The sequence below is a fragment of the Dysidea avara genome, chromosome 3 (genome assembly GCF_963678975.1).
Source record: "Dysidea avara chromosome 3, odDysAvar1.4, whole genome shotgun sequence".
NCBI classification, from domain to species: Eukaryota; Metazoa; Porifera; class Demospongiae; order Dictyoceratida; family Dysideidae; genus Dysidea; species Dysidea avara.
In genome coordinates, this window is record NC_089274.1 from 32,215,101 (window position 1) to 32,240,389 (window position 25,289).

At 38.4% G+C, this 25,289-nt stretch overlaps 1 protein-coding gene across 1 annotated transcript in view; it reads right to left on the minus strand.

The window, feature by feature from the left end:
- The window catches only part of LOC136250723 (uncharacterized), a 76,132-nt gene that overhangs the window by 36,851 nt on the left and 13,992 nt on the right, over positions 1–25,289 (minus strand). Inside the window, exons 6-7 of the mRNA XM_066042953.1 lie at positions 18,769–18,850; positions 1,790–1,981 (exon numbers count right to left, since the gene is read on the minus strand). Coding sequence (XP_065899025.1) covers positions 1,790–1,981; positions 18,769–18,850 — 274 coding nt within the window. The remainder of the gene's footprint in view (positions 1–1,789; positions 1,982–18,768; positions 18,851–25,289) is intronic.

Here is a 25,289-nt window from a genome sequence, read left to right on the forward strand (position 1 = left end):
TTGTGCTCCTTCCCCCTTGTTATCTTCAAATATTCCATTAAAGACTGAGAATCAAGATAGTCACCGTACATGCAACATTAAATCCTCTGTAGAAGATATTTCCATCTATATTAATATTATTTTATGTCCATGACATGATTCTGCGAATGTAAAAATAATCAGTGACTGATTCATTACTGTATGTTCGTCACAATCGATATTTCAGTCATATTTGGAAATCACCACTTGAATTAATCTGCACAACAAAAACTTAGAAGGCATAATTTATTGCTATAATTTATAGGAAAATTTTAAATTATCATAGAAATAAAAGTAGTGAGACAAGGGAGGTCACCTACAACTGAAGATATACTAGTGGATATTTAATCCCTAATTCATTCTATACCCATGACTGAATTAGGGATTAAATGTCCACTAGTATATCTTCTGACCTCCCTTTCTATGATCCCTAATCAAACTTAAAATTCTTAATTTTTCTTTGTACTTTTTGTAACATTATTATGACTGGTGACCCCACTCATGCTGCATTAGAATGGAATGAATGGTGACAGGCTTATTGTTTTTGCCTGAATGTGTACGCCAAATATCAATTACTGAAATAGGGAAGTGGCCATTTGGTAGAGTGTCTAAGCAACAAACTTTGATAAAATCGTTCACTTTGTGATAAATTACCAAATTTTCTGTGGAAGTTGAGTAAGATATATTAAATACAGTGCCATGTCAAAATCATTGCCTTAGAGCATGTTGAAGACTTTTAAACTAGGTTATAACCCCATTTTGAGCTGATCAAGAATCCATACAACTGCATTTTACAATTTTGGGTTTTGCTTAATAACGTGAATGTATTTCAATTTTTTTCAAAATGTGGTAAAATAAACTGCTTTCAAACTAAACTAGCTTTTGGAGCCAATAATTCAGTGCAAGCACAGCTCAATAGAAATAATATGTCGTATACCTATGGCTTCATACACCTTGACCACCATGCTTGATTATATGATCATCTCTTGTTTGTCTACCCAGGTGCTAAATTTCAAAATATTTGCTATCGAGCACTTTATGGTTTCCACATATACATTTTATATTGGTAAAATTTATTTTGGCCCTAATTGGGAAGTTTTATTACACATCATATATCAGGTATTTCTACTAAGGTATGTCTCTCATTGAGCTTATTAACATAGAAGGACAGAAGGCTATAATAGTATGCACAATATTCAAGATTATGGTAAGGTCTGTGGTGGTTTACTTTAGTGAATGGTCATACATGCATGAAGCTACTTCCTTGGCTAGTAGACAACACTTTGCATTATGCATTATGTAGATTCTCTACCTTTGGGCCCATTTAATCTCATCTATACAAATTACATAGATTCTTTTTTAACCAGTTAAATTTTATGATACAGATATTTTAATTGCATGCACTACCATTATGTATTGCATATGAAGACAAATCACATACACACATATATATATGTGACCGGATTTGCGAAAAGGTACCTTTTCCACACATTTTACATGCCAGCAAACAAAATGAGGTAACACTTGACTCCTTACACTGATTAACTTGCTTTTAGTTTCAAAATGCAGCCAGATACTTTATCTGCACTCATGGAAAAGTTTAAGTAATTATATGCAATGATAAAAAAGTTACGAAGTTTCAAAGTTCAAAAAATGGGTCAAATTTTACGTGTGAAAAAGGTACCTTTTCGCAAATCCGGTCACATATAATATTATTGCAATCCACATGTTTTAATGCAAAATATATACTGTATACTGTACTGTAACTTACAATGTTATCAGTACACATGACAACAGAATCACTTATAAGATTTCTGCAGGTCTGAGTACACGCTGTGATAATATCACTTTCTGCTACTGGACTGCCACTGTCAAAGGCAACTTCAGCGCTGGCTTGAGCACTTGCACAAGTTGGATTAGCTGCTAGTGAAAATTGAGCATTTTCACAAGGTGATGGGATAACCTGATGATCAAGCATAGCAGGTCATGACTCACTACACCAGTAAACACCTCATAACTATGTACCTTAAATTAAATTAAGATTTTCAATTGGCTATATAAGTAAATAATAATAATACAATCCTACAAGTCTATATTATAAGGTTGAATGTTGATAACTGAAGTTCTTTTTGCTGACTACATAGTGTATACAGATTTGCAGGCAAAAAAATCAAATATGGTTGATTTCTAATTGTATTGGGTAATAATAACTACTGGCAGTTCAGATTCTAGGTAAGTGCAATCCATGTATGTACCACTTAAGAGATCTGAAATGCTAGTAATAACATCATTGAGTATTATCAGCATCCAAATCCCAGTAGTTGTATTAACACAAGTGCAAGGAAAATATAGGAATTGTAAGTTCGGTTAGGGATCATAAAAAAGTAGTGAAACAAGGGAGGTTGTCTACACCTGAAGATATGCTAGTGAACATTTAATATGTAATTTATTGCATCACAATAAATTGAAGTTAACATGCATGCTGCAGATATAGCATTATAAGAACTTGCACATAATTGCTGTGACCTAAGTGCACGCTATGGCGTAAGGGTGCGTTATGATCTAAGCACATGAAGTAATGTTGAAATGGTTTCAAGTATTGTGTAATCGACAAACTGGTTTAACAGATTTGCAGTCATGTGACACACCACGTTCTTGAAAGGTGAATGGCCTAGTTAAAGAAAAGTTCTAGTGGGTGAAAGAAGACTGGTAGTGTTGCGTTGCATACCGGGGACAGTGGTTGGTGAACAAAAAATGTGCCACTCAGACAAGTTGTGTATGAGCTGAGCTACCATGACCAGAGGTTCTTTGTAGCAGTCCTTCCAATCTACGTTGAGATGGTAACAAGAAACAAGGTGATCATCGCTGGAGGTTCATTTATAACTGGTGAGCTCATTCCTTGTGTAACACATGTTGCATGCTGTGCATTAAATTGAACGAAACTGATCGCACCATTACAATAAGACGAACAGCTATTGTGGGATACTGGCCGAGTTCTCATGCATGTTCTATAAGAAGTTTAGCATAATTAAATTGACGCTGCGATGAATTGCTCTACTGGTTTAGTCTTGTCATCAGCTTTCAGGCTTGTCTGTTCAAGTTTGTCATAAACCTCTGGGCTTGTCTATTCAAGTGTTGTCAGCTGTTATGCTTGTTTGTTCGAGTTGTTTAATTGGTATCGGGTGTAATAGCTTTCGCCATTAGCATGTTTATATGTACAGCTAACACGTGCCTTGATCTTGCATGAGGTCTTGCTGTGTTTATTCTACAGGGTGTATATGCTATGTATGCCACTACTGTTGCTCACGCCTTAGTTAAGTGTTAGTGCTACATGCTGCTATTACATAAGGCATTGCTGCATGATGATGCCGCATGAATGTTAGTGTGCTTTAATAATAATGTGTTACGTCAATGATTTGCCAGCTGTAAGTGCTCCTACTATTCAGCTTCTGTTAAGTCACTCACACTAGGCACTGTACATAATCAGTAGCCAAATCGGAAATAACGTCATAGAATGTTGTTAATTGGTCACTAAGCGATCTGATTGGACGCACCAGTTTTTCGTAAGGCTGGCACAGGTACTAAATGTGGCTGTCACCAGACCCTCGCGCTACGCGTGCAGGTCGGCTACGCCAGACTAACAGATACCACAGTTTACACTGAGGAACAGTGTGTGCAATTGCTCAACCATTTCACTAATCCTGCTTACATCTTTTCACTCTAGATCTGCTTAAAGGATCATTAAATGTCATGTATGACAATAAAATTAATGATGATGTTTAAACACCAGCATGGGGTTTTGTATGGCAAGAGGTGTCACTACAACGTTAATACTGAAAGTGCATAGCACAGAACAAGTTCTGATCCTTTGCTTGCCATGCAGTAACTACAATTGCAAATGGACATGGTTAAAATGCAGAATGGACTTGTAAATGGACTGGTTCAAACAAGCCTAAATACCAGTATAGCTCATAGCATAGCATCCCATAAACAATACTACACACAACAAAGGTCTTACAAAAGCTTTTAACCATGATTTTAAAGCGTGGTCGAGCCAACAACAAGCCAAGCACTTAAAACTAGGTTTAATAAATTCAGGTAATAGCAGTCACGGGTGAAATTGTCACTATCAGTGCTGTAGACATGGTTGAATTATAATTATACCACATTTTATTGTTGCAGTCAGCCTTACCAGCTGGTGAAGTAACACTGTGGTGTGACTTTGAAGCCTGCCCATCACCTTCCATAACCTGTTACACTGAGAAGCAGCCACAAAGCTACGTAGCAATTAACCTGAACACAAATCTATTATTAATAACAGCATCTCTTCAACAAGTCACCTTTGGCTTGTTTACAGCATTATAAAGTCACGCCATGAAGAATGCACTTTTAATTCAGGACAGAAGGAATGAAGTTCAACAGCAGTTTTAAGCACAGTGCTTAATATTAGAGCTGTACCGATATGGGTTTTTGGCATGTACTGATATCTGATATGTATACCACCAAAAGAAACCGATAACTGATAGTCGATCCAATATTTACATTACAAATAAAAGTCATAGTTAATCTATGCAAAAGTGTACATTTACCTACTATTCAACAACATGTGGATATATTCATTGCACACTCTATGCCTGTGGCGATGGTGGCTTGGGTTTCTATTGTGCAATCCAGACAATTAGTCACCCACAAACATTTTTATGCATAGTCCCATGAAGCCTTAAACAGATATTTCATTATTCTGCATTTTATTGGCTTGTGTGAAGGCTGGTACAGTAGGTTTCCTTGGTTATCCTGTAACTCTTCTTTTTATTACAAAGGTACTATATATAACTGCTTTGTTTAAGACTGATAAGCTTTCCAGCAACAAACAATAGAATTGCATGTATTTGTATGGCTTCTCGTAATGTAGTGCTTGCTGTAGGGTGAAATTAAGCCACTGCCACTGAACAACCACACAAATAACGTAGAAAATCAATCTTATAATTCGTTTATATACGAACTATTGCTGTATAAATATCGGTAGCAATATCGGTCCTGATACTGTTCTATACCGATGCCGATATTGGTAAAAAATGCCATACTGATTGGTGGCCGATATTTTGGCTGATCCAATTATCGGTACAACTCTACTTAATATCGGCTTATACAAGTCTCAAGACAATGTTCAGAGGTTTATTTACAGTCACTACAGCATCTGATATTGTTCAGGAGTGGTAAATAGACATTTGAAGTAAGTTTTCCCAGTTCATTTATGAGTCCGCTGTTTTCTCAGTCTGCTCCGCATTTTAGTCTTGTCCTTTAAATTATGCACAAGTTCATTTCTTTCTTTTTGTTGACAGTAAGGTAAATGTCATGCAGAGACAGAAACTGTGCTATGTGTACACCACCTGTAATGGCCTTAGCTTGCATGTAGTTCAACTAACCCTGCATGTTCATTATGTCACTATATGGATGACATAAGGATTATGTTCAAAGTACTACCAACATGTATGCTACACAGCAATATAGAATACTAATAATGTCACATTTGTTGTCCCTACATGTACAGCAGGTACCAATGCTTTTATTTGTTCTTTACAACACATTGAAGGCACTGGTAGGCAAGACTCACTCAATAATTGAGCTACATTCCTGTCAAAACCACAGACAAATAACTTTGTTGTTTTACATCATTAATTTCAGTATGCAGGATGGGGTAGGTAAAAACAGTAGGACTAATACAATACAAGTATAGAATATTGTGAAGTGTATAAAATTCCAAGAAGAGTTGGATTCCTGCTGGTCCCCTGGTCCTTGGTCCCCGGGTCCTATAGGTACCTCTGCAAGTGGTCTTGCATTGCCAATCCACTTTTCCCCCCCCATCAGAGTGTCTCGAACGATGATTGCACCAAAAATTATAAGCACCTATGAAAGAGGTAGGTAAAAACAGTGGACCCAGGGACTGAGGACCGAGGACCCGGGACCAGGGGACCCAAGGACCTGACTCTGCTTGGAATTTATACCCTTCACGATATTCTATACTTATACTAGGTACCTTTGCAAGTATAGACTTGCATGACTAATCCACTTTTTCCCTTGTCACAGTGTCTCACACTATGTTTAAACCAATTAGAAGTTATAAGCGCCTCTGAAAAAAGTGTCTGAAACTGTAGGCCACTCGTCTGCTGCATAATGAGCATACTAATCTATTATTTCGACTCATTACTAAAGTTTATAGAAACATTGTGCAAACAAATATTCACAGGAAGTAGCGATTAAGTTCCAGCAGCTCGAAAACCAGACATTTTGCACAATGCTTCTAAACTAGTCTAGTAGCTAGGCGGCATAATAGACTAGTACGTATGCTCATGCAGGCAAGTGGCCTATATAAAGTGCAGTCAGCTTCAGACACTTTTCCAGAGGCGCTTGTAATTTGTAATTGGTATAAACATCTTGGGAGACACCATGATGGGGAAAAAGTGGATTGTCCATGCAAGACTACTTCAGTGACAAATATAACTAATCTTAAGTGTCCGGACAACATGTCAGACCACTGAATAAAGTGGCCGGACATAGATATAACACAATTTGTTGGCAGGGGTGTAGGACTCCATGGCTTCCTGGGTAATACTGTGTTTATGTAGAGGGATGGGTACCTTAGTATGTGAAGCACACTAGCATGTGAAGCATGCCAATCTAGGGGGTCTGGGGGCATGCCCCTGAGCCTCCCAGGAAATTTTTGAAAAATAGACCCTCTGAAATTGAATCTGAGAGTAATTTCAGCAGTTTATCAGTACACTATTATATGCACACTTCTAATTTTTGTACATAATTAAATTAACCATAATAGCATTGTACATTAGGCTGCTTATTAGCTGTACATGTGTAAGATAACAATTCTTTGATAAGCATAGCTATAGTCTGTTGGTGCGTATATAGTATAAATTTATTCTGCAATTCAAATGTACATTATTAATATGCTGAGAAGTGCTAAGAGGAGAACAGAGCCTAGTGATCATGAGTGCAAGATAGATTAGTAAGTCAGTATACTGTAATTTGGGAAGATTCAATGTTTAATTAACTTTAGCTCTCAGTAGGTGATCCATGCAATAAATGTAACTCCTTGTTAACTTAAGTGTATGGAACTATAGTAAGGAATATTTCCACATTACAGTATCATAATCAGTTGTGATAGTTATAATTAATCAACTTTACTGATAACATGATAATTAAATAAAGAAGTGACAGAATGATGGTAAGTAGTCATTGTTGTTATAATATACAATTAAATGACAGCAAATAATGTACAATAACCCAAGTGCTTAATCTTCGTCAGTTTCACTTTCTTCACCAAACCAATCATCCCACTGCTGGATTGTTGTGCATTCTTCCTTGACGGCTAAGGGTCACAGATGGTGCTTTCAGGCACATATAGTGCTGGTAAAAGCAAAATCAACCAAAACTCGTAATGGCTTAATGCTATCACACTGAGAATGCTGCTGCATGATATGCTGCCGTTGAATGATTGAGAGTGCTGCACTGCATGATATGCTGCTGTTACATGTTTGGCTGAGAGTGTTGTTGCATGATATGCTGTTGTTACATGTTTGGCTGAGAGTGCTGCTGCATGATATGCTGCTGTTGTGTAATGAGAGTGCCGTTGCATGATATGCTGTTGCATAATGAAAGTGCTGCTGCATGATATGCTGTTGTTGCATAATTGGCTGAGAGTACTGCTGTATAAATGTAGCGTGCGTATGGTTTGGTGGCAGCTGAGGGATGAGGATGGGACCACAGCTAATGGGAAAGTATTTATACTGGACAAGCTTTCTCCGGTAACATGTTCTATGTATGGCTAACAGCTTTGTATGTTTGATCTAGCATGATGGCTGGTCATTCACGAGTTCTTGCAAGTCTATGAGGCTACTGTGCTTTTACGCTATGCAAAGTATGTTGCTATTATCTAATAGTATTACATCAAGGTAACTGCCACTATTGTTGCCTTGTCGGTGGCACACTAACATCACTATTGTATGACGGCTGCTGCATGATGACTGCTGCATGATGTACTGAGAATACTGCTGCATGATTCACTAAGAGAGTACTGCCGCATGAATGTTATTGCTGCTACTATTGCACTGAGGGTGCTGCTGCATGAATATTGCTATTGCTGCTGCATGAATATTGCTATTGCTGCTGCATGAATATTGCTATTGCTGCTGCATGAATATTGCTATTGCTGCTGCATGAATATTGCTATTGCACTGAGGGTGTTGCTGCATGAATATTGCTATTGCACTGAGGGTGCTGCTGCATGAATGTTTGCTATTGCTGCTGCCAATGCACTGAGGGTGCTCCTGCATGAATACTGTATTTACTTGATTAAATGCAACGGCGTTTATTACCTTAGTTCCAAAAATCGATGCGGCGACTATTCAAACTCGACTACCACTCAGTTATCATGAACAATGTTTAAGCCATTATTTTCACAATCGATTGTGGGACCACTCAAGTGCTGCAACTATTAAAGGTGCGGCGTTTAATCAAGTAAATACGGTATTGCTGTTGCTGCTGCTATTGCACTGAGGGTGCTGCTGCATGAATATTGCTGCTGCATGAATATTGTTATTGCTGCTGCATGAATATTGTTATTGCTGCTGCATGAATATTGTTATTGCTGCTGCTATTGCACTGAGGGTGCTGCTGCATGAATATTGATATTGCTGCTGCTATTGCACTGAGAGTGTTGCTGTATGAATGTTGTCGCTGCTGCAAGAATATTATTACTGTCACTGCTGCATGAATATTATTGTCGCTACTGCTATTGCTCTGAGAGTGACGTTGCATGAAGATTACATCTACCACATGCCTGTTACCACCGTTATTACTGCTTCCGTTAAAGTGTATATCCCAGACATCAACTGGTCAATATGCAATACTGCCCAAGTATGGTTACAACGGCGTCTAGTGATCCCAACCTGATCCCCTCAGTTGCCCAATTCCATTTGCGGCTGCTGCATGAATGTTACTATTGCTGCATGTATATTATACTCCAGCGCAAAAAAAAATTTATTGCCACTTTATGAAACATTATTGTGGCCACATAAATGTAATCACTGCTGTGAACTTGAGGGTGCCACTATTGTATGATCTACTGAGAGTGCAGAGACTAGTGGAGTACTATGCAATGCTCTTACTGCTGCATGATATGTAACTGCATGATTACCAAAGCGCTGCTGCATGAATTTTATGGCTCCTGCATATCCGCTATTACTGTTGCCACTGCTATTGAACTACAACTCTACCGCAAGTATTTCACTGTTTCATTGCTAGTATTGCTGCCACTACATGTATGCTCTTCACTATAGGCTTGTGAGTTATCACTGCTTCTGCAGACAGGCATGTCCTCACTGTGGCTTGCATGTAATACCACTGTTTCATTGCTAGTATTGCTGCCACTGCGTGCATGCTTTTCACTATAGGCTTGCGAGTTATCATTGCTTCTGCAGACAGGCATGTCCTAACTGTTGCTTTCATGTAATTCCATGTTTATGCGAATGCTACACTACTCAGTGACCACCACAGTTTTCTAATCCCATGCTATTCTTACTAACTCATGCATTATCATTACTGTCACTGACATCATTATACTTCCATGATTGACCCCTTTTTCTTTTAGTAATACTATTATCTCTTTAAGCATGGCAGCTCTTAGACGTGCTTGGGTTATTCCGTTTCCACCTTTGTGTACGTGAAATTTGCCACCAGTTAGTTACATTGTAGTAACTTTCTGTCGTTGAACATGCATATGTGACCACTGCACTTCAGCTGTGTTACTCGCTGCAGGCTTGCTCCATGCCCGTGCATATGTAGGTCCATTGGTGGCTACATGCAGTTAGGAGGTGCACATATCTACACCAAGGTTGCACACCCCTTCTCCATGTATATAATACCTTACTATAGTGTTTCCCTGGTTTAGCGGTAGGATAGGTGTCATTGTCTAGGGCCCTTTACAAGCTTTCCATGCCTCTGCAACCTATCTACATCCTTATGCAATTGAATATTTCATTCGGTTGCTAATGTAACTTGTAATATCTCCAGTATACACTAACTGTTGCGTACCTATATACATAGCTCAATGGCTGTTGCTTCTGCAGGCATGCTCCATACTCAGGCTGCATGCAGGTAGGAGGCTGGGTACATATATCCATACCAAGGTTGCATATAATAATATCTTGCTATAGTGTTTACCTGGTTTAATGGTAGGATAGGTGCCATTGTCTAAGGCTCTTTGCAAGCCTTTCCATGCCCTCTGCAACCTATCTTTAAATATTTACCAGCTTGTTTTGGGGGTACATACCTCCAGTCCTCAGTTGCACTTGCCTTCGTAAGTGCATAGTGTTTGTGTGCACAAGAGTACTCTTGTACATTAAACTTGAAAGCATCTGCATACAATATAAACTGCTACATGTCTAAAATATTTTTAGGCTTATATACTACATATGTAACCTCTTTAGCTCTTATTGCAAGTTTACTTGTGCTTACCAATGTCTGTATGTATAGTACTTGGCCGTATTCAACTTTGAATACAACTGTTGCTGCTGCTTATGGGCGCTTACGTTTATGTTCTGCTTACATGCTTGCAAAAATGCATATTAATATTTGTAGACTCACTTACTGCTCACTAATACATGTGTACATTTGTTGCTGCGTATGGGTAACTGACACTTGCATACAATCAATTGGCAGACCGACTGTGTACATGCATTCATGTCATATTTACACACTCCTTTATACTTATGCTATACTTGCACACACCTTGGTACTCATAGGTTCTCAAACATTAGTCCCTGCTGGTCTTGCAACAACTTTGCTTAGTAAGATGCTTACCGCTAATGGTACACATACAGGCTCACTTAGTTGTATTCTCATTTGGTATTGTCATTATTTTCTATATACCATCGGGATGTGTCATATGTTTCATGCATACCTGTGCTATGTGTGGTTATTATAACTAGCTACAATAATACTAATGTCTGTGTATTATTATAATTTTTATATGTGGAGTACGGCAAGCTTGGGCAACTGGGGAAATTTGGAGGAAATTGGGTGAATTAGATGCTAGTTATGTAGCTGTAATGCTTTATCAATTGATGCCAATATTAATGTCATGGTGTGTCATTTTGGTTGTTAGTGATCAATTGCTGCAATTTGACTTGTCTTAGCAGTTTGCTATCATCACTTGCAAATGCTATGTTCATTCATCTACCCTATTTATGGAAGAACTTACTGCCCGCCCTATGATTTCCTCAATTGCCCGTTATTCATCCAAACTCATCCTCTCTATATCATATATTATATGATCTATATATTGTCATGTCATGCACAATCTCATGTACATATAATCTTACTTGCTATTATGGTGTCATTGTGTTCTTGTTGCATGATTGTTGAACTTGTGTATTGTCACGTACACTACTGGCTTTGTAGAAAAATGTTATGTGATTAGTATTAGGAAAAAGAGTAGGCAATATAGAGCTTGGTGCGGTGGAAGGGTGGATAGCTAGGTAAATAAATGTACATATATGAGCACATATGTGTAATTTAATCCTGGTGGTTACCACTATTCCCAGGGGTGGGCCCCAGCAACCGACATGTTAACCGTAATTTAGTCATTGTTATAGACTGAATTAGGGATAAAATGTCCATTAGTATATCTGCAGGTGTAGGCAACCTCCATTGTTTCACTTCTATGATCCTTAAAATTTAAAATTTTTCTTCGTATATACTTGTTTGTTTACTTTTTGTAACATAATTATGAGTGGTGAACATGTGCATATTGCATCAAAAGAAAGAATGGTGTCAGACTTACAGTTTTTGTCTAAATGCACTCCCTAGCAATGAAAAGTGCTAAGTGGCCATTACACTTTGTTTTCATTTATATTCAGCCCATTGCACAGCATTCAAATGAAGAACAGTATGAGAAGTGCCTCAGCATTCAATCCAGTCACCACAGAAAATATGGATGATTCCCATTACAAACATAGCAAAGCCATCTCCTGCTACCATCGAATCAACACCTTGAGCTATTAGCGAAGAAATATGGGATACAAAAAGGCAAATGTAAGTCTATGATCCCTGCATTGGTATGTACTGTGGTAGGTCAAAAGGTACCTGTCAGGCTGAAGTGACATCGAATAGTGAAAAAAATCAAGCTGTATATAGCCCCAAGTTGTGCTTATCTGAAGGCATTAGCAATTAAGTGAGTGAGTAAGTATGTCAGTCAGTCAGTCAGTCAGTCAGTCAGTCAGTCAGTCAGTCAGTCAGTCAGTCAGTCAGGAACTTTTAAAATTCCCAAAATTTTACAGAAGAGTTTCGGATCATAGTGAAGGAACTTTTGGACATGGTTTTTATCTTCATAGGCTTTAAGAGTTATTACTGGGCACAATATAAGCTTGTCTGGTAAAAGAAAATAGTTATTTGGGAGCCTTTCCTGGATTGCTTAGCTAACACATTAGAATAAAAAACACACCATTTGGTTTGTACACTCTTTTGTCAAATTGGGAAAAGTCTGCTGATTGCAAAGGGCATGTCAGATGTCTTCAAGGTTAGGTTCCCCAAGCCTTCCAGATGATGTATATAGCACAGTCTGAACATTCCATGTGCTAGTATATCTGAAGCTTATCGTGGAAGATACCCTTCAGTAGTCTGAATATTAGTGGGTGTTGTCCCACATTATGGCCATCTACTTTCTGATGCACCAATGAGATTGCAGACTTATAGGTATCCTTGTGTACATATGACTCACTCTTTGGCAAATGACATTTAGATAGCTGGTATGTTGAATGGAGCTTCAATCCATTTTCTGGATGTTGCAAACTTCCTGGCACATTTATGACTTGTTTACTTTGGTCCTCCATGACTTGTAGTTTCTTTTGAAAGGTTCTGGCTTAAGAACTAATTCCTGAGATGAGCCATATGGCTAACTGATGAAGAAGAAGCATGGGATCCATGCTGATTGGCTTCCACGATTTTGGTATATTTAAACAAGGATGATCTATCAACATGTTCAGAGTGTTGGAAACCAAAGGGGCAATGGGTGGACAGTCTGGGTACAAACAGGTCAATGTCTAGGAGTCCATGGAGGTTATTTATTTCCTGGAATATCACAGGGTTCAATTTCCAGTCTGTCCTGTCCAACATTTTCTGGGACTCTGTGTCAGCTATTGTGTTCAGTTCACCTGGCAAGTGCACAGCTGCAATATGGATATTCCTCTCCAAGCACCACATCCACAGATCCCCCTTGTGAGTATCACCAATTCCCTAGAGGCTGTTTTTCCCAGTTTGTTGATGTAGGCTATCACTGTGGTGTTGTCGATTCTCAGTAGCTTCTGACTACTGGTATCCCCTTACCCCCTTGGGGGTCGGGGCAAATTTTGGAAACTATTTCTTGTTTTTATGGCCAGGGAGGTGGGATCTCATGGCTCTGACTTGGTCTATATTTCTTTAGACTTCTGGGAAAAGTCTGGTCCAAATAAGGAAGGGGGCAGCATCGATAAAATTCTGATCCTTCATAAATGAAACATTCCATCTTGCACACCATTCTTCTAGCCATAAGTAGTTACAGCAGACTTAGAATAACTATCTGCAGTAATAGTTCAAGTGTTTTCAACTATTAGTGTATTAAAGCTGTAGCTATAGCTATATGCTAAGTTTGGTACATAATGCCATCAATATGTTCAAAAACTTGAAGAAGATACAATGGTATAAGATGTATAGAAGTTTCAGTATTGTAGATAATCATGTTGTTAAATCCCTGATGCTGTCTGTAGATTGTTAACATGAAATGATCAGACTGCTCTGTTAGACTATTTGAGCGTTCTATTAGACTATATAAGGCTTTTCAGCCCCTTTTCAGCCAGCACTCATATAATAATGTCAGCCATATCATTTGCAGTAGCTTAACTCTTTCTTCTAACTAATCAAGTAGACACATGCCCCTTAATTCCACCAATTATTCTCATGGACATTCAATACTTCTAAAATTATGTCTGTAACTATCCTATAATTCCGGAATTATTCTCACGAATTTGGTGACCTATTATTCTCAAAATTATGCCAGCATAATAAGGCCAGGCCTAGTAGGAAGGAGAGCTTTGTTCATCTGACTTATGACCTTAGTCTTCCTTTAATGAGTAATTCTGGCTCACCAGTTCAATGGCTGCCTTTGAATTAACAGCCTGTTTGTAAGTGACATTGTCACCTTTGACGTCAGTTCAATAATAGTAGTGAGGATGTCATGGCATCCAGAACAGCACTTTGTATTGACCCTAATTCTCTATTTAATGCTTTTACATTCTAGTTTCATTAGGCATCAAGCACTAATGTCTTTGTGGGTGGGACTTTGAAGAGAGCATAGCTAGTTGTTAGATGATAAGCATGCATTCTCTAGCCTCTTGGAGCATTTCTCTTTCAATAAGGCTGCTGTCTCATCAGTAAGAAATGAAACTGTTCCTTTGGTGTTGGCAATCTCAATCTCGAAACAGTCAATATGGATTTGCTTCACTGTTTGACACGAGTCTAGAGTTTTAGAGGGATAGTGTAAATGATGGGTGAGTTAAAGGCAAGCCGAATTTGTATAACATTCATTCCTTACGTGTAGTGGTCACGTCATTGTTGTCTGCATGTGTATTTCTGCTTCACTTTGCCACGCGACTCACTACCATGAGTCTTGATCAACAGCCAGAGTTGTCTTTTGAGCTGAATAGCAACCAAACTATGCAGAATTGAGCTTTGGGGGTTAATTAACCTTTTGCATTCAATTCAAGAAGTTACTCCAGTCACAAACTTACCTTCAGAACTTTTTGTTGGTAGCCATCCATTTTTATCATGACTTTTTGCTTTTTGTTAATGCTAGCATGTGTTATGATTGAATATGTAGCATCACAATTTACTATCTCCACTATCATATCATACTGATATGCTACATGCATAACTTTACTCTAGTTTTTACAACAACACAGTTTGATTGAAGTATAGTGTAGCACAATTTTGCTTGAAAAACTTCAGTCCCATGCCATGTTTTGTTATAGTCAAGTCTCTAGCCATTTCTTTCAAGTGCAACTCTTGTACTTGCTTAGTTCTCATAGTCAACAGCCAACAAATACATTCCTTGAAGCTCAACCAATGCGAACGAACATTGCACATAATAAAATTGCCTGAGGATATTAATGCAGTGTTAACATGCTGATTAATGTGGAAACACCCCGGGGCAGTGTGCACTCGGCATATTCAAGCAGTGCACACCCCTGGGGTGCAATCACCACTTACCATGTATTTAGTATGTGTGCATACAAAATAGACATGACTATATAATGTTTTCCTAGTTATACACACCACCCTTCCACCGCACCTAGCTCTATTGCCTACTTTTTCCTAATTCTAACCACAACAATATTTTCCACAAAGCCATAAAGTGTACACAACAACACCAAACAAACAAACACTCATGCAAATATCTATACCACATAACATTGCACCATTGCCATAAAATATACATAACAGCACAAAACACAAAATAACATTCATACAGATATCTATGCACAAGTACTTTGGGGAAAGGGCAACTGAGGAAATTGTTGGAGTAGGGTGTAACAACTTTTGCACAAGCCACACAGACAAGCATTGTGGATATGGCATAACTGGATTTACAATTGACCATGAAGCAAATATGTCTTCCAATTAGTACAAGATTGCAGCAACGCACCATATATGCATAGCAACACAACGTGATAACAGCAACCAATGAATAATCATATAAGTTAAATTTAGCGTAATTGGTTTGGTTTGGCCATGCACAGATAATTAGCACTTCATCCACCTTCCCTTGGTCCTCAGTTGCCATTTAACTATATATGTGTATCTAAGTTCAATATCAGTAATTGGACGCACAACAACCAAGCAAACAATGTAACTTAAGTTATACATACAAAGGTGTAATTTCTATTTTTATTTTATTATGATTATTTTTATATGCGGACAACCGTACAAAGCGCATACAACAATATATCTACTGGCACATATACTTAATGCATGGTTTAGGGTGGGAGGGAGGGAAAAAGTTTTTCTGTCCGTGAACACGCCATGCACTATGGCAAGATCTCGTGATCTCAAACCTGTCACATGAGTCAAGCCAGTTTATTACAATGATTCATTATGATGTTATTACATCTCATGTATCCTACAAGATTGGTTCAAGTGTTACCTGAAACAAAAGCATTGATTTCAGTCTGTGGTGCTAGCACTGGGCTACTTTGCTAATATACAATGCCTCTCTAATGGACCTTACAGTCATCTCACGGATTCTGTGTTGCTGAATTTAATTACTTTACTCGAAAGGCTACTTTATCACTAAAGGATGCTGACTTCATTTACTATGGTATGGTACGTAAATTTATACTGTATCCATTCTACGCCCACACCAAGGCATGTTAACTTCAATTTATTGCATTGCAATAAATTACATCTACAAGATTGTCACAGCTGAATTAAGGACTGATCTGCTTCTCAAGCATGCTTTCTAACAAAGTAAGACTATTATCTTGCATTAAACTAACATTAATGGTCTTTCTGGCTTACTGTCAGAAAAATTCATGAAATTACCCCATACAAGTTTTTTTATATACACTGCTGGATATATTGTGCCATATCTTCGTAATGGCTAACTCGAACCACTCACAATTTGGTATGAACAGACTACGTACATAAAAACATGTTGCTATTATTGCAATCAGTTTTTTGATCACAAGGTATAAATGCAAGCACAAAATACTCATGGAGTTACCTCCATTCACCTTATAAATTGGCTGTGAGCAGCACTTAAGTGTACTTGAGATGAAATCACAATTATAATCTCCCACATCTGAGGGTATATTTATGCAGTCACTCCTTTGAATGTGTTTTTAAAAGTTATACGCCTATTAGTTAACACATAATAACAAGTATGGGAAAAAATTAGGAATTTTAAATTAGAGTAGGGACAGTGCTGCAATAAAAAGTACCGAAACAAGCTGGATCGGAGTAGTACGTAATATCCAAATACTGTAAAACAATAAGAAGTGAATATCCCTACTGTGCTACACTCAATGCACAGTAGGGATATTCACTTCTTATTGTTTTACAGTATTTGGATATTACGTACTACTCCGATCCAGCTTGTTTCAGTACTTTTTATTGCAGCACTATACACTGTCCCTACTCTAATTAAAAATTCCTAATTTTTTCTTATACTTGTTTGTGAAGTTTTTTTGCATGCTTATGACCACAAAATAGCGTGCTTTTCGCAAAACCAGTCACAATACTTTAAGAGTTAATCACAGCACTATTATACTAGATTATGACTCATACAATAACAACTGATCAGTGGGCGTGGCTCTACATATTAAGCCTGCAGACAATAATGGACATGGATTCGTGCATACCTACAGACTGATGAATGGGCGTGACTACCATATGTCTACAGACAGTAATTTACGTAAGTGGGTGTGGCTCACGAAAGAAGCAGGGATACACTATGACGTGTAGTAACATGTCCACATTTAGTTTAGCAAGTGGGGTCATATCCGAATAATCTGTAAAGTGGGACCTGGATGACCTGACTCAGTTTAACATTGTAAACTATATTTATTGACTTACACATTGCTATATAGCTCGCCGCGAGTTGCTCTCACTGATCGATATCAACAGCAAGTCACGTACACGTGTGTTCAAAATAGTTTGGTGCACCTGGCGACCACGTGTATTCGAATAGTTTGATGCAATATACACTGGTAGATGGAAGCCGTACTGTAGTCTATTAACACTCAGTGGTAGAACTTTGACTGATAGCCATGGTAAAGAAGGATAAAAGGTAAGACAATAGCGCAAGCATTGTATGTTTATCAATATACCAAAGGTTTTTTCTTAAGCGATCTAGAAACGTTTCTGCGAAAGAATTAGGGCTGTAATTGTAGCCAGTTTTCTGCTACGTTTGACTGAAGGCGTCAGGCAGGCAGGCAGGCAGGCAGGCAGGCAGGCAGGCAGGCAGGCAGGCAGGCAGGCAGGCAGGCAGGCAGGCAGGCAGGCAGGCAGGCAGGCAGGCAGGCAGGCAGGCAGGCAGGCAGGCAGGCAGGCAGGCAGGCAGGCAGGCAGGCAGGCAGGCAGGCAGGCAGGCAGGCAGGCAGGCAGGCAGGCAGGCAGGCAGGCAGGCAGGCAGTATAAAATTCCATTAACTATATATATATTTTTTAATTCTGTAGCAACTTGACGGAAACGTTTCGGGTTGATCTGAAGACACTTTTGGGCTTGGTTTTACCCAACCAATACTGTCATGTCGTTGTGAGGAAAAATCGCGGCAGGTTTTGAGTTATATTATATCACGGATCGCCCCCACACCTTTGATGTCCCTACTATACAGTACTATCATACTGTATGATGATTTAGCTAAAAGCAGCAATACATAAAAGTGAAATAAATGTTTCCATGTACATACGTCCCAAAAAGTTATCACAATAATTATAGTTTGAGCTACCTGGCTAGTATTAAATTTGCACTCATATTAATATTTCTATCTAGTACAGTGCATGGCATGGTAATGGCTCTTTCCACACATAAAACAGGAAAAACAAAAATGCTGACACACTCGGGTTGATCTGTGATACTTATGCAACTAACTATGCATTTAATGATTTACATAAGAAAACAGACACAGCAGCACAAATTATAACTTACCGAGCATGTTCCAGGGTTATCAATTCCACAAGCAGTAAGAAGTTGTGTGGATGTGCGCATGGTTGGTGAAGCCTGAGTAGCACTATAAAGAAAATCAAACGTGAGTAAATATATAAGTTCATTTTGCCATGTATTTTAAATCTCAGTTCATACAGTTTTTATTAAACACTGTCCTTTAAGCATAACCTACAAATACACAGAAAAAATTTGGAATTTTCAACTAGAGTAGGGACCATAGCACATCAATAAAAAGTACTGAAACAAGTTGGAGTATGCATGATATTAAATCACAGTAAAACAATAAGAAGTGTTATATCCCTACTGTGCTCAAGATACCTAAGCAGAAATGCACAGTAAGGATATAACACTTCTTGTTGTTTTACTGTGATTTAATATCAAGCACCACTCCAACTTGTTTCAGTACTTTTTATCGATGTGCTATGGTCCCTACCCTAGTTGAAAATTCCAATTTTTTTCTGTGTACTTGTTTGTTAGCTTTTTTTGTAAGTAATTATTGAACCTGTGCATACTGCATCTGAATGGTGCTGCACGCCCCAGTTATATCAGTTATTGTCTGAAAAGTGAAGTATCCATTACGCTTTGTTGTCAGCTATGTTCAACCCGTTACACAACATTTTGAATCAAGGACTGCTCGAAAAGCACCTCTGCAATCCACGCATACCAAAAGAAAGGTACGCACCCCAATTATATCAATTATCGTCTGTTCAATTATCATCTATTGTCGTCTTATTATCATCTACTGTAACGTATCAACAGAGCTTTTACTCAAGAACAATAATGAATGGAACAACTTACCAATGCAATAATTGATCATGATGATTTAAACTTATTTACTAATAACTTACTAACATTACTATAGACTCCTAAATCATTGTAGCTAGCTAATAATTGTAAATTTTTTCCTGGGCACATCAGCAGAGCTGCCTGCCCAGTAATAATAAATAAATAATAAATAAATAAGTGCAGTATCCATTACGCTTCATTGTTGGCTATTTTCAACCCGTTACACAGCAGTATGAATCAAGAACTGTTTGAAAAGCACCTCTATAATCAAAGTAGCCACTATGAAAAATACGGACAATTTCCATTTCGAAGGGAAGCCAACACGTGCTAGTACTGCCAAATCAATACTTTTCGTTGTCAGCAAAAGATGAATCGGACACAAAGGAGGACACTCGTAAGTCTATGAATAATGCATTGTACTTACTGTGGTAAGCAAAAAGGCACCTCTCGGGCCGAAGCGACATTGAACAGTGAAAAAATCAAGCCTGTAGCCTTAGCCATTATTGAGTTACACTTGTCTGAAGGAATTAGTGAGTTACTTAGTCAGTAGAAAATTACATTTAAAACTTTTGTAGCAACTTGTGATAGCATTGGGTCGATCTGAAAGCTTGTTTAGGCTTAGTTTTACCTAACCAATACTGCCTCATTGTCGTCTGGGAAAATCATTAAGGCTGGTTTTTGGGTGATGTTATTTTGTGGGCCACACCTACTCCTTTGTGGTCCCTACTTGTACAAGTACACAAAAAATTTGGAATTTTCAACTAAAGTAGGAATCATAGCACATCGATAAAAGTACTGAAACAAGTTGGAGTAGCCCATGATATTAAATCACAGTAAAACAATAAGAAGTGTATATCTCTACTGTGCTCAAGATACCATAACGGAAACGCACAGTAGGGATATAACACTTCTTATTGCTTTACTGTGATTTAATATCATGGACTACTCCAACTTATTTCAGTACTTTTTATTGATGTGCTATATGGTCCCTACTCTAGTTGAAAATTCCAAATTTTTTGTGTACTTGTTTGTTGACTTCTTTTGTAAATAATTATTATGACTGGTGAACCCACGCATATCGCATCTGAAACGGTGCCGTGTGCCCCAGCCATATCAATTATTGTCTGAAAAGCGAAGTATCCATTTTACTTCATTGTCAGCTAGGGATGCAGCGATTATGCCGGCATAATTTCAGGCATAGTAGGTATGTGTGGGAATCAGGAATTATGCTAGCATTTTGAGGTGATTATAAAGCTTTAACAGTAGGAAAATCTGCACATTGCACAATTCCATTAAAAAAGATCGAGATACTCTAATAGAGCAGTCAGAAACTCTACTAGAACAGTCACTGAAGATTATTTACTCTAATAAAGCAGTCACATTGAAATGAAATACTCGAATACAGCAACCAGTTGAAGAAAGCATTGTATGTATTGCAGTATGCCAAAAGGCACCTCTTGAGCCAAAGCGACGTCAAACAGTGAAAAAGTCAAGCTCGTAGCCTTAGCCGTTATCGAGTTACACTTGTCTGAAGGCATCAGTCAATTACTTACTCAGTCAGTCAGTAGAAAATTCCGTTAAATAAATTTAAAAAAAATTTCTGTAGCAACTTGTTTAAAGCATTTTGGGTTGATTTGAAAGCTTGTTTGGGCTTAGTTTTACCTAACTAACACTACCTCATCGTCGACAGGGAAAATTGAGGCTGGTTTTTGGGTGATGTTACTTCGTGGGCCATGCTTACTCCTTTGTGGTCCCTACTATACATTACTATCATATGGTCCCTACTTGTATGATACCATTAAAGTCTATTAGGTATATGCATCTCAGATGTTATATTTCCACACATGCACAACCTGTAATTGAATATTTCAGACATGCCTACAAAATAAATCCATTGAACGCTATTGGCTTGGGCGATTGTACACCTGTTGTGAGCTATGCATTACCTACAATAGGCATGGTACATAACATGCTATCATGATGTGTTTACCTTCACACCCAGGCCAGCCACCTGCAGCCTTTGGGCTTGGGTGTACATATCAGACATATCGCTTGAGTTCTGGCATGATACAATGTTACTTTGTATGCATGTATGTGTGAGTGTGTGTGTGTGTGTGTGTGTGTGTGTGTGTGTAAAGGCTGCGTGACTCAGTGTCTTCCCGTGGTGACTCCTGAGCAGTGTTTACTAGTGTGTGGAACTCTGGCTAAAACCAATTGTGGAGTCATTTGTTGTTGAGCACAGGTAGGGTCCGCAATGCGAAAAATCGATATCCTCCAATCAACTACCTAACTATTGTCATGTGCTAGGCTAAGTGTAACTTGAATAACACCTGCGTGGCAGCCAAGTTTGTTACTTTCTTCTGGTAGAAAACGATACAAATGTCTTAAAATCACGTGATTTTTAGCTGCAGAGGTTCGTAGGGTTCTTCGTATGCCACGATATTCACTCTCAACATTGTTCAAGTAGTCTATCATCAACTCAAAGTATTGGTGATTTTATTTTATTGGTCAGTTTCTGGTGGCAGCACGATCTGTGCAGCTTTTTGACGACAGACAAAATGTTTCTTCCTCTGGAGCACAGGACAAGCAGAGCAGCAACTGCGCCGTGGGTCAGCAATGACCAGTACTAGGTAAAGTACCTGCATGCGGAGTATGGTTATAATTGAAGCTTGTTAGCCATCTGGCTGAGCCATCTATATGCTGAAATTCGGCCAAAATGACGCGGTTTTTGCGAACAAATACCAGAATGGTTGATACATTAGTGAGACAGTCTCCAACAGCAAGGATACGAAACTTATAAACACCTAACAATACGGCTATCTCGCCCAGTAATCGCATAGAGCAGTCCAATGCATGAAATAGGCACTCACGTGATTGATATTCAAATCTCCGAAAATACAACTATAATCTATTCCAATGACCTTAAAATCACTTGGAATCAAGTGACAATCAGTTTGTGTGCGTTAGGTTCAGCATCTCGACTAGCCCAGCAGTCTAAGACTTTTCCTACGATACCATCATAGTACAAAACACACCTGCACTGGCCCAGACCACGTCTGAGTGAACAATTAACACAAATATTTACAAAAGGAGCACATTGCATGGTTCCTATTCAGAAATGAAAGCGATTTCATGGGTATTTCCGTAATTTGAATTTCAATCACGTGAGTGCCTATTTCATGCACTGGATTGCTCTATGCGTTTACTGGGCGAGATAGCCATATTGTTAGGTGTTTATAAGCTTCGTATCCTTGCTGTTGGAGACTGTCTCACTGATGTATCAACCATTCTGGTATTTGTTTGCAAAAATCGCATCATTTTGGCCGAATTTCAGCATATAGATGGCTCAGCCAGATGGCTAACAAGCTTCAATTATAACCATACTCCGCATGCAGGTACTTTACCTAGTACTGGTCATTGCTGACCCACGGCGCAGTTGCTGCTCTGCTTGTCCTGTGCTCCAGAGGAAGAAACATTTTGTCTGTCGTCAAAAAGCTGCACAGATCGTGCTGCCACCAGAAACTGACCTATAAAATCAAACCATCAATACTTTGAGTTGATGATAGACTACTTGAACAATGTTGAGAGTGAATATCGTGGCATACGAAGAACCCTACGAACCGCTGCAGCTAAAAATCACGTGATTTTAAGACATTTGTATCATTTTCTACCAGAAGAAAGTGACAAACTTGGCTGCCACGCTGGTGTTATTCAAGTTACACTTAGCCTAACACATGACAATAGTTAGGTAGTTGATTGGAGGATATCGATTTTTCGCGTTGCGGACCCTAGCACAGGATGTCGATAGATGGCATCTCTCAATGCATACCAAACTTGCACCCCTACAGAGGATTTGCACACTTCTCAGGGACATCATAGTGCACACAGAGCAAGTAGGAAATGGTTAGAATCCTGGAAATTAGGGACTTGAACATTTGTTCCATGGTAGTAACTGAAGGTTTAGTTGACATTGCTAGCTGTAAACAAGATAGAAGGAGGGCAGAGCAAAGGAAAGCTGATTTGATGGTTGAGCAGATAGGACAAAAGTGGCAGGTTTACAAGTGACTAAATAGTTTGGAAATGAAGTTTACAATGTTGGAAATTCTGTAGTGTAAACATCTGGAAGAGTGAGACCTTCCAATAAAGATATCTTTATACAGGAGTAGCTATTGTACTTCTTGATTGGGCTGTGGATGCATAGAAAGCAGCAAGTAGTGAGTGGAAGGATTGGAGCACTAGATCTATATCTGTTACATTGAACTTTGGTGATGCAAGACTACATGCTGTTTCTTGTTATGCTCCTACAAGAGCTGTAAACAGAGAGAAGACAAAGTTTCATGACAAAATCAGTTCCATCCTGAATGGGTTTCCAACTAATGATACTTACATTTTACTGGGGGACTTTAATGCACATGTTTGGTATAAAGAACAGAATGATGGTCAGTGGAGTAGTGTGAGATGACTACATGGTTATGGTTAGAGTGAATGATGCAGGAAGAGAATTGTTATTATTTTAAGGACTAAATGAAGTGACCATTTGCAACACAATACAACTACACACGTGCACTCTAATATTACATACACTATTACTATTGTGGGTTACTGTTCAGTGTTAAGAGTTAGTCTTGAAACTTTTGAAGAGGCTTGACAACTCTGCCAGAGGATGTATTAACTGGCAATGGCTCTGTGCTATGAGGTGTCACGTCAACTGTCACTGTAGGAGATTCACCATTTACAATGTCATTGGACTGTTCTTCAGAATGCGGTAATTACCTTTTTGTATGTGTGTGTATGTATGTATGTGTGTATATGTTTGTATGTGTGTAAGTATGTATGTGTGTGTGTGTGTGTATGTATGTACTGTATGTATGTATGTATGTAGGTACATATATATATGTATGTATGTATGCATGCATGCATGTAAATGGTTGTGCTCATATTGACTTATGTGATTGCTCGCCTACAGTGGCTATTAGCCTGCAATCAGCATGGTACATGTTTGCATTATGTGCTTCCATGATATGCTTGATATGTACACCCATGTCATCAAGCCTGCAGTCCTTGAGCTTGAGTGTACATCAGGCATATCACTCAGGCCCATGATACAACTATTACATGTATATAAAATGTGATTATAGATAAGCAGCAAGTATAACTACATTTGTTGCCATGAACAGGAAATCCTATGGACATAATGGGAAAGTTAAATAAGCAAATTTCAGAAAACTACTGCATCATTTAAAGAGTGTTTACATGGAATACTAAGGCCTTGTCAACTTGATTTGTTGCTTCACAGGAGCCCAACCAACCCACCATTTTCATAGATTAAAAAATTAAAATAACTGGAAAATGAAGCATACTTGTATTTTGTCAGTTTTGTACTCATTTTGTCCTGTTCCTGATTTCTGTTAATATTTTAATATGCTGATCTACTGACCCTATACTCATGAGATTTTTGCCTGTGAAACAACTACATTTATATGCTAATCTACTGACCCTATACTCTTGAGATGTTTGCCTGTGAAACAACTACTCAAGTTGAAGTGACCTAAACATCTAGAAGGGTAAGCTTTGCAGTAGAGTGGTTACAATATTTGAAAAGTAGATGTCCACAAATTATTAAGAAAAGATGCTAAAAGTTTTGTGAATAGGCTATAGCACTAAACTTAAACTGACATTTCTCAACTCATAGTGTGGCAAGGGTAACAAATAGCCTC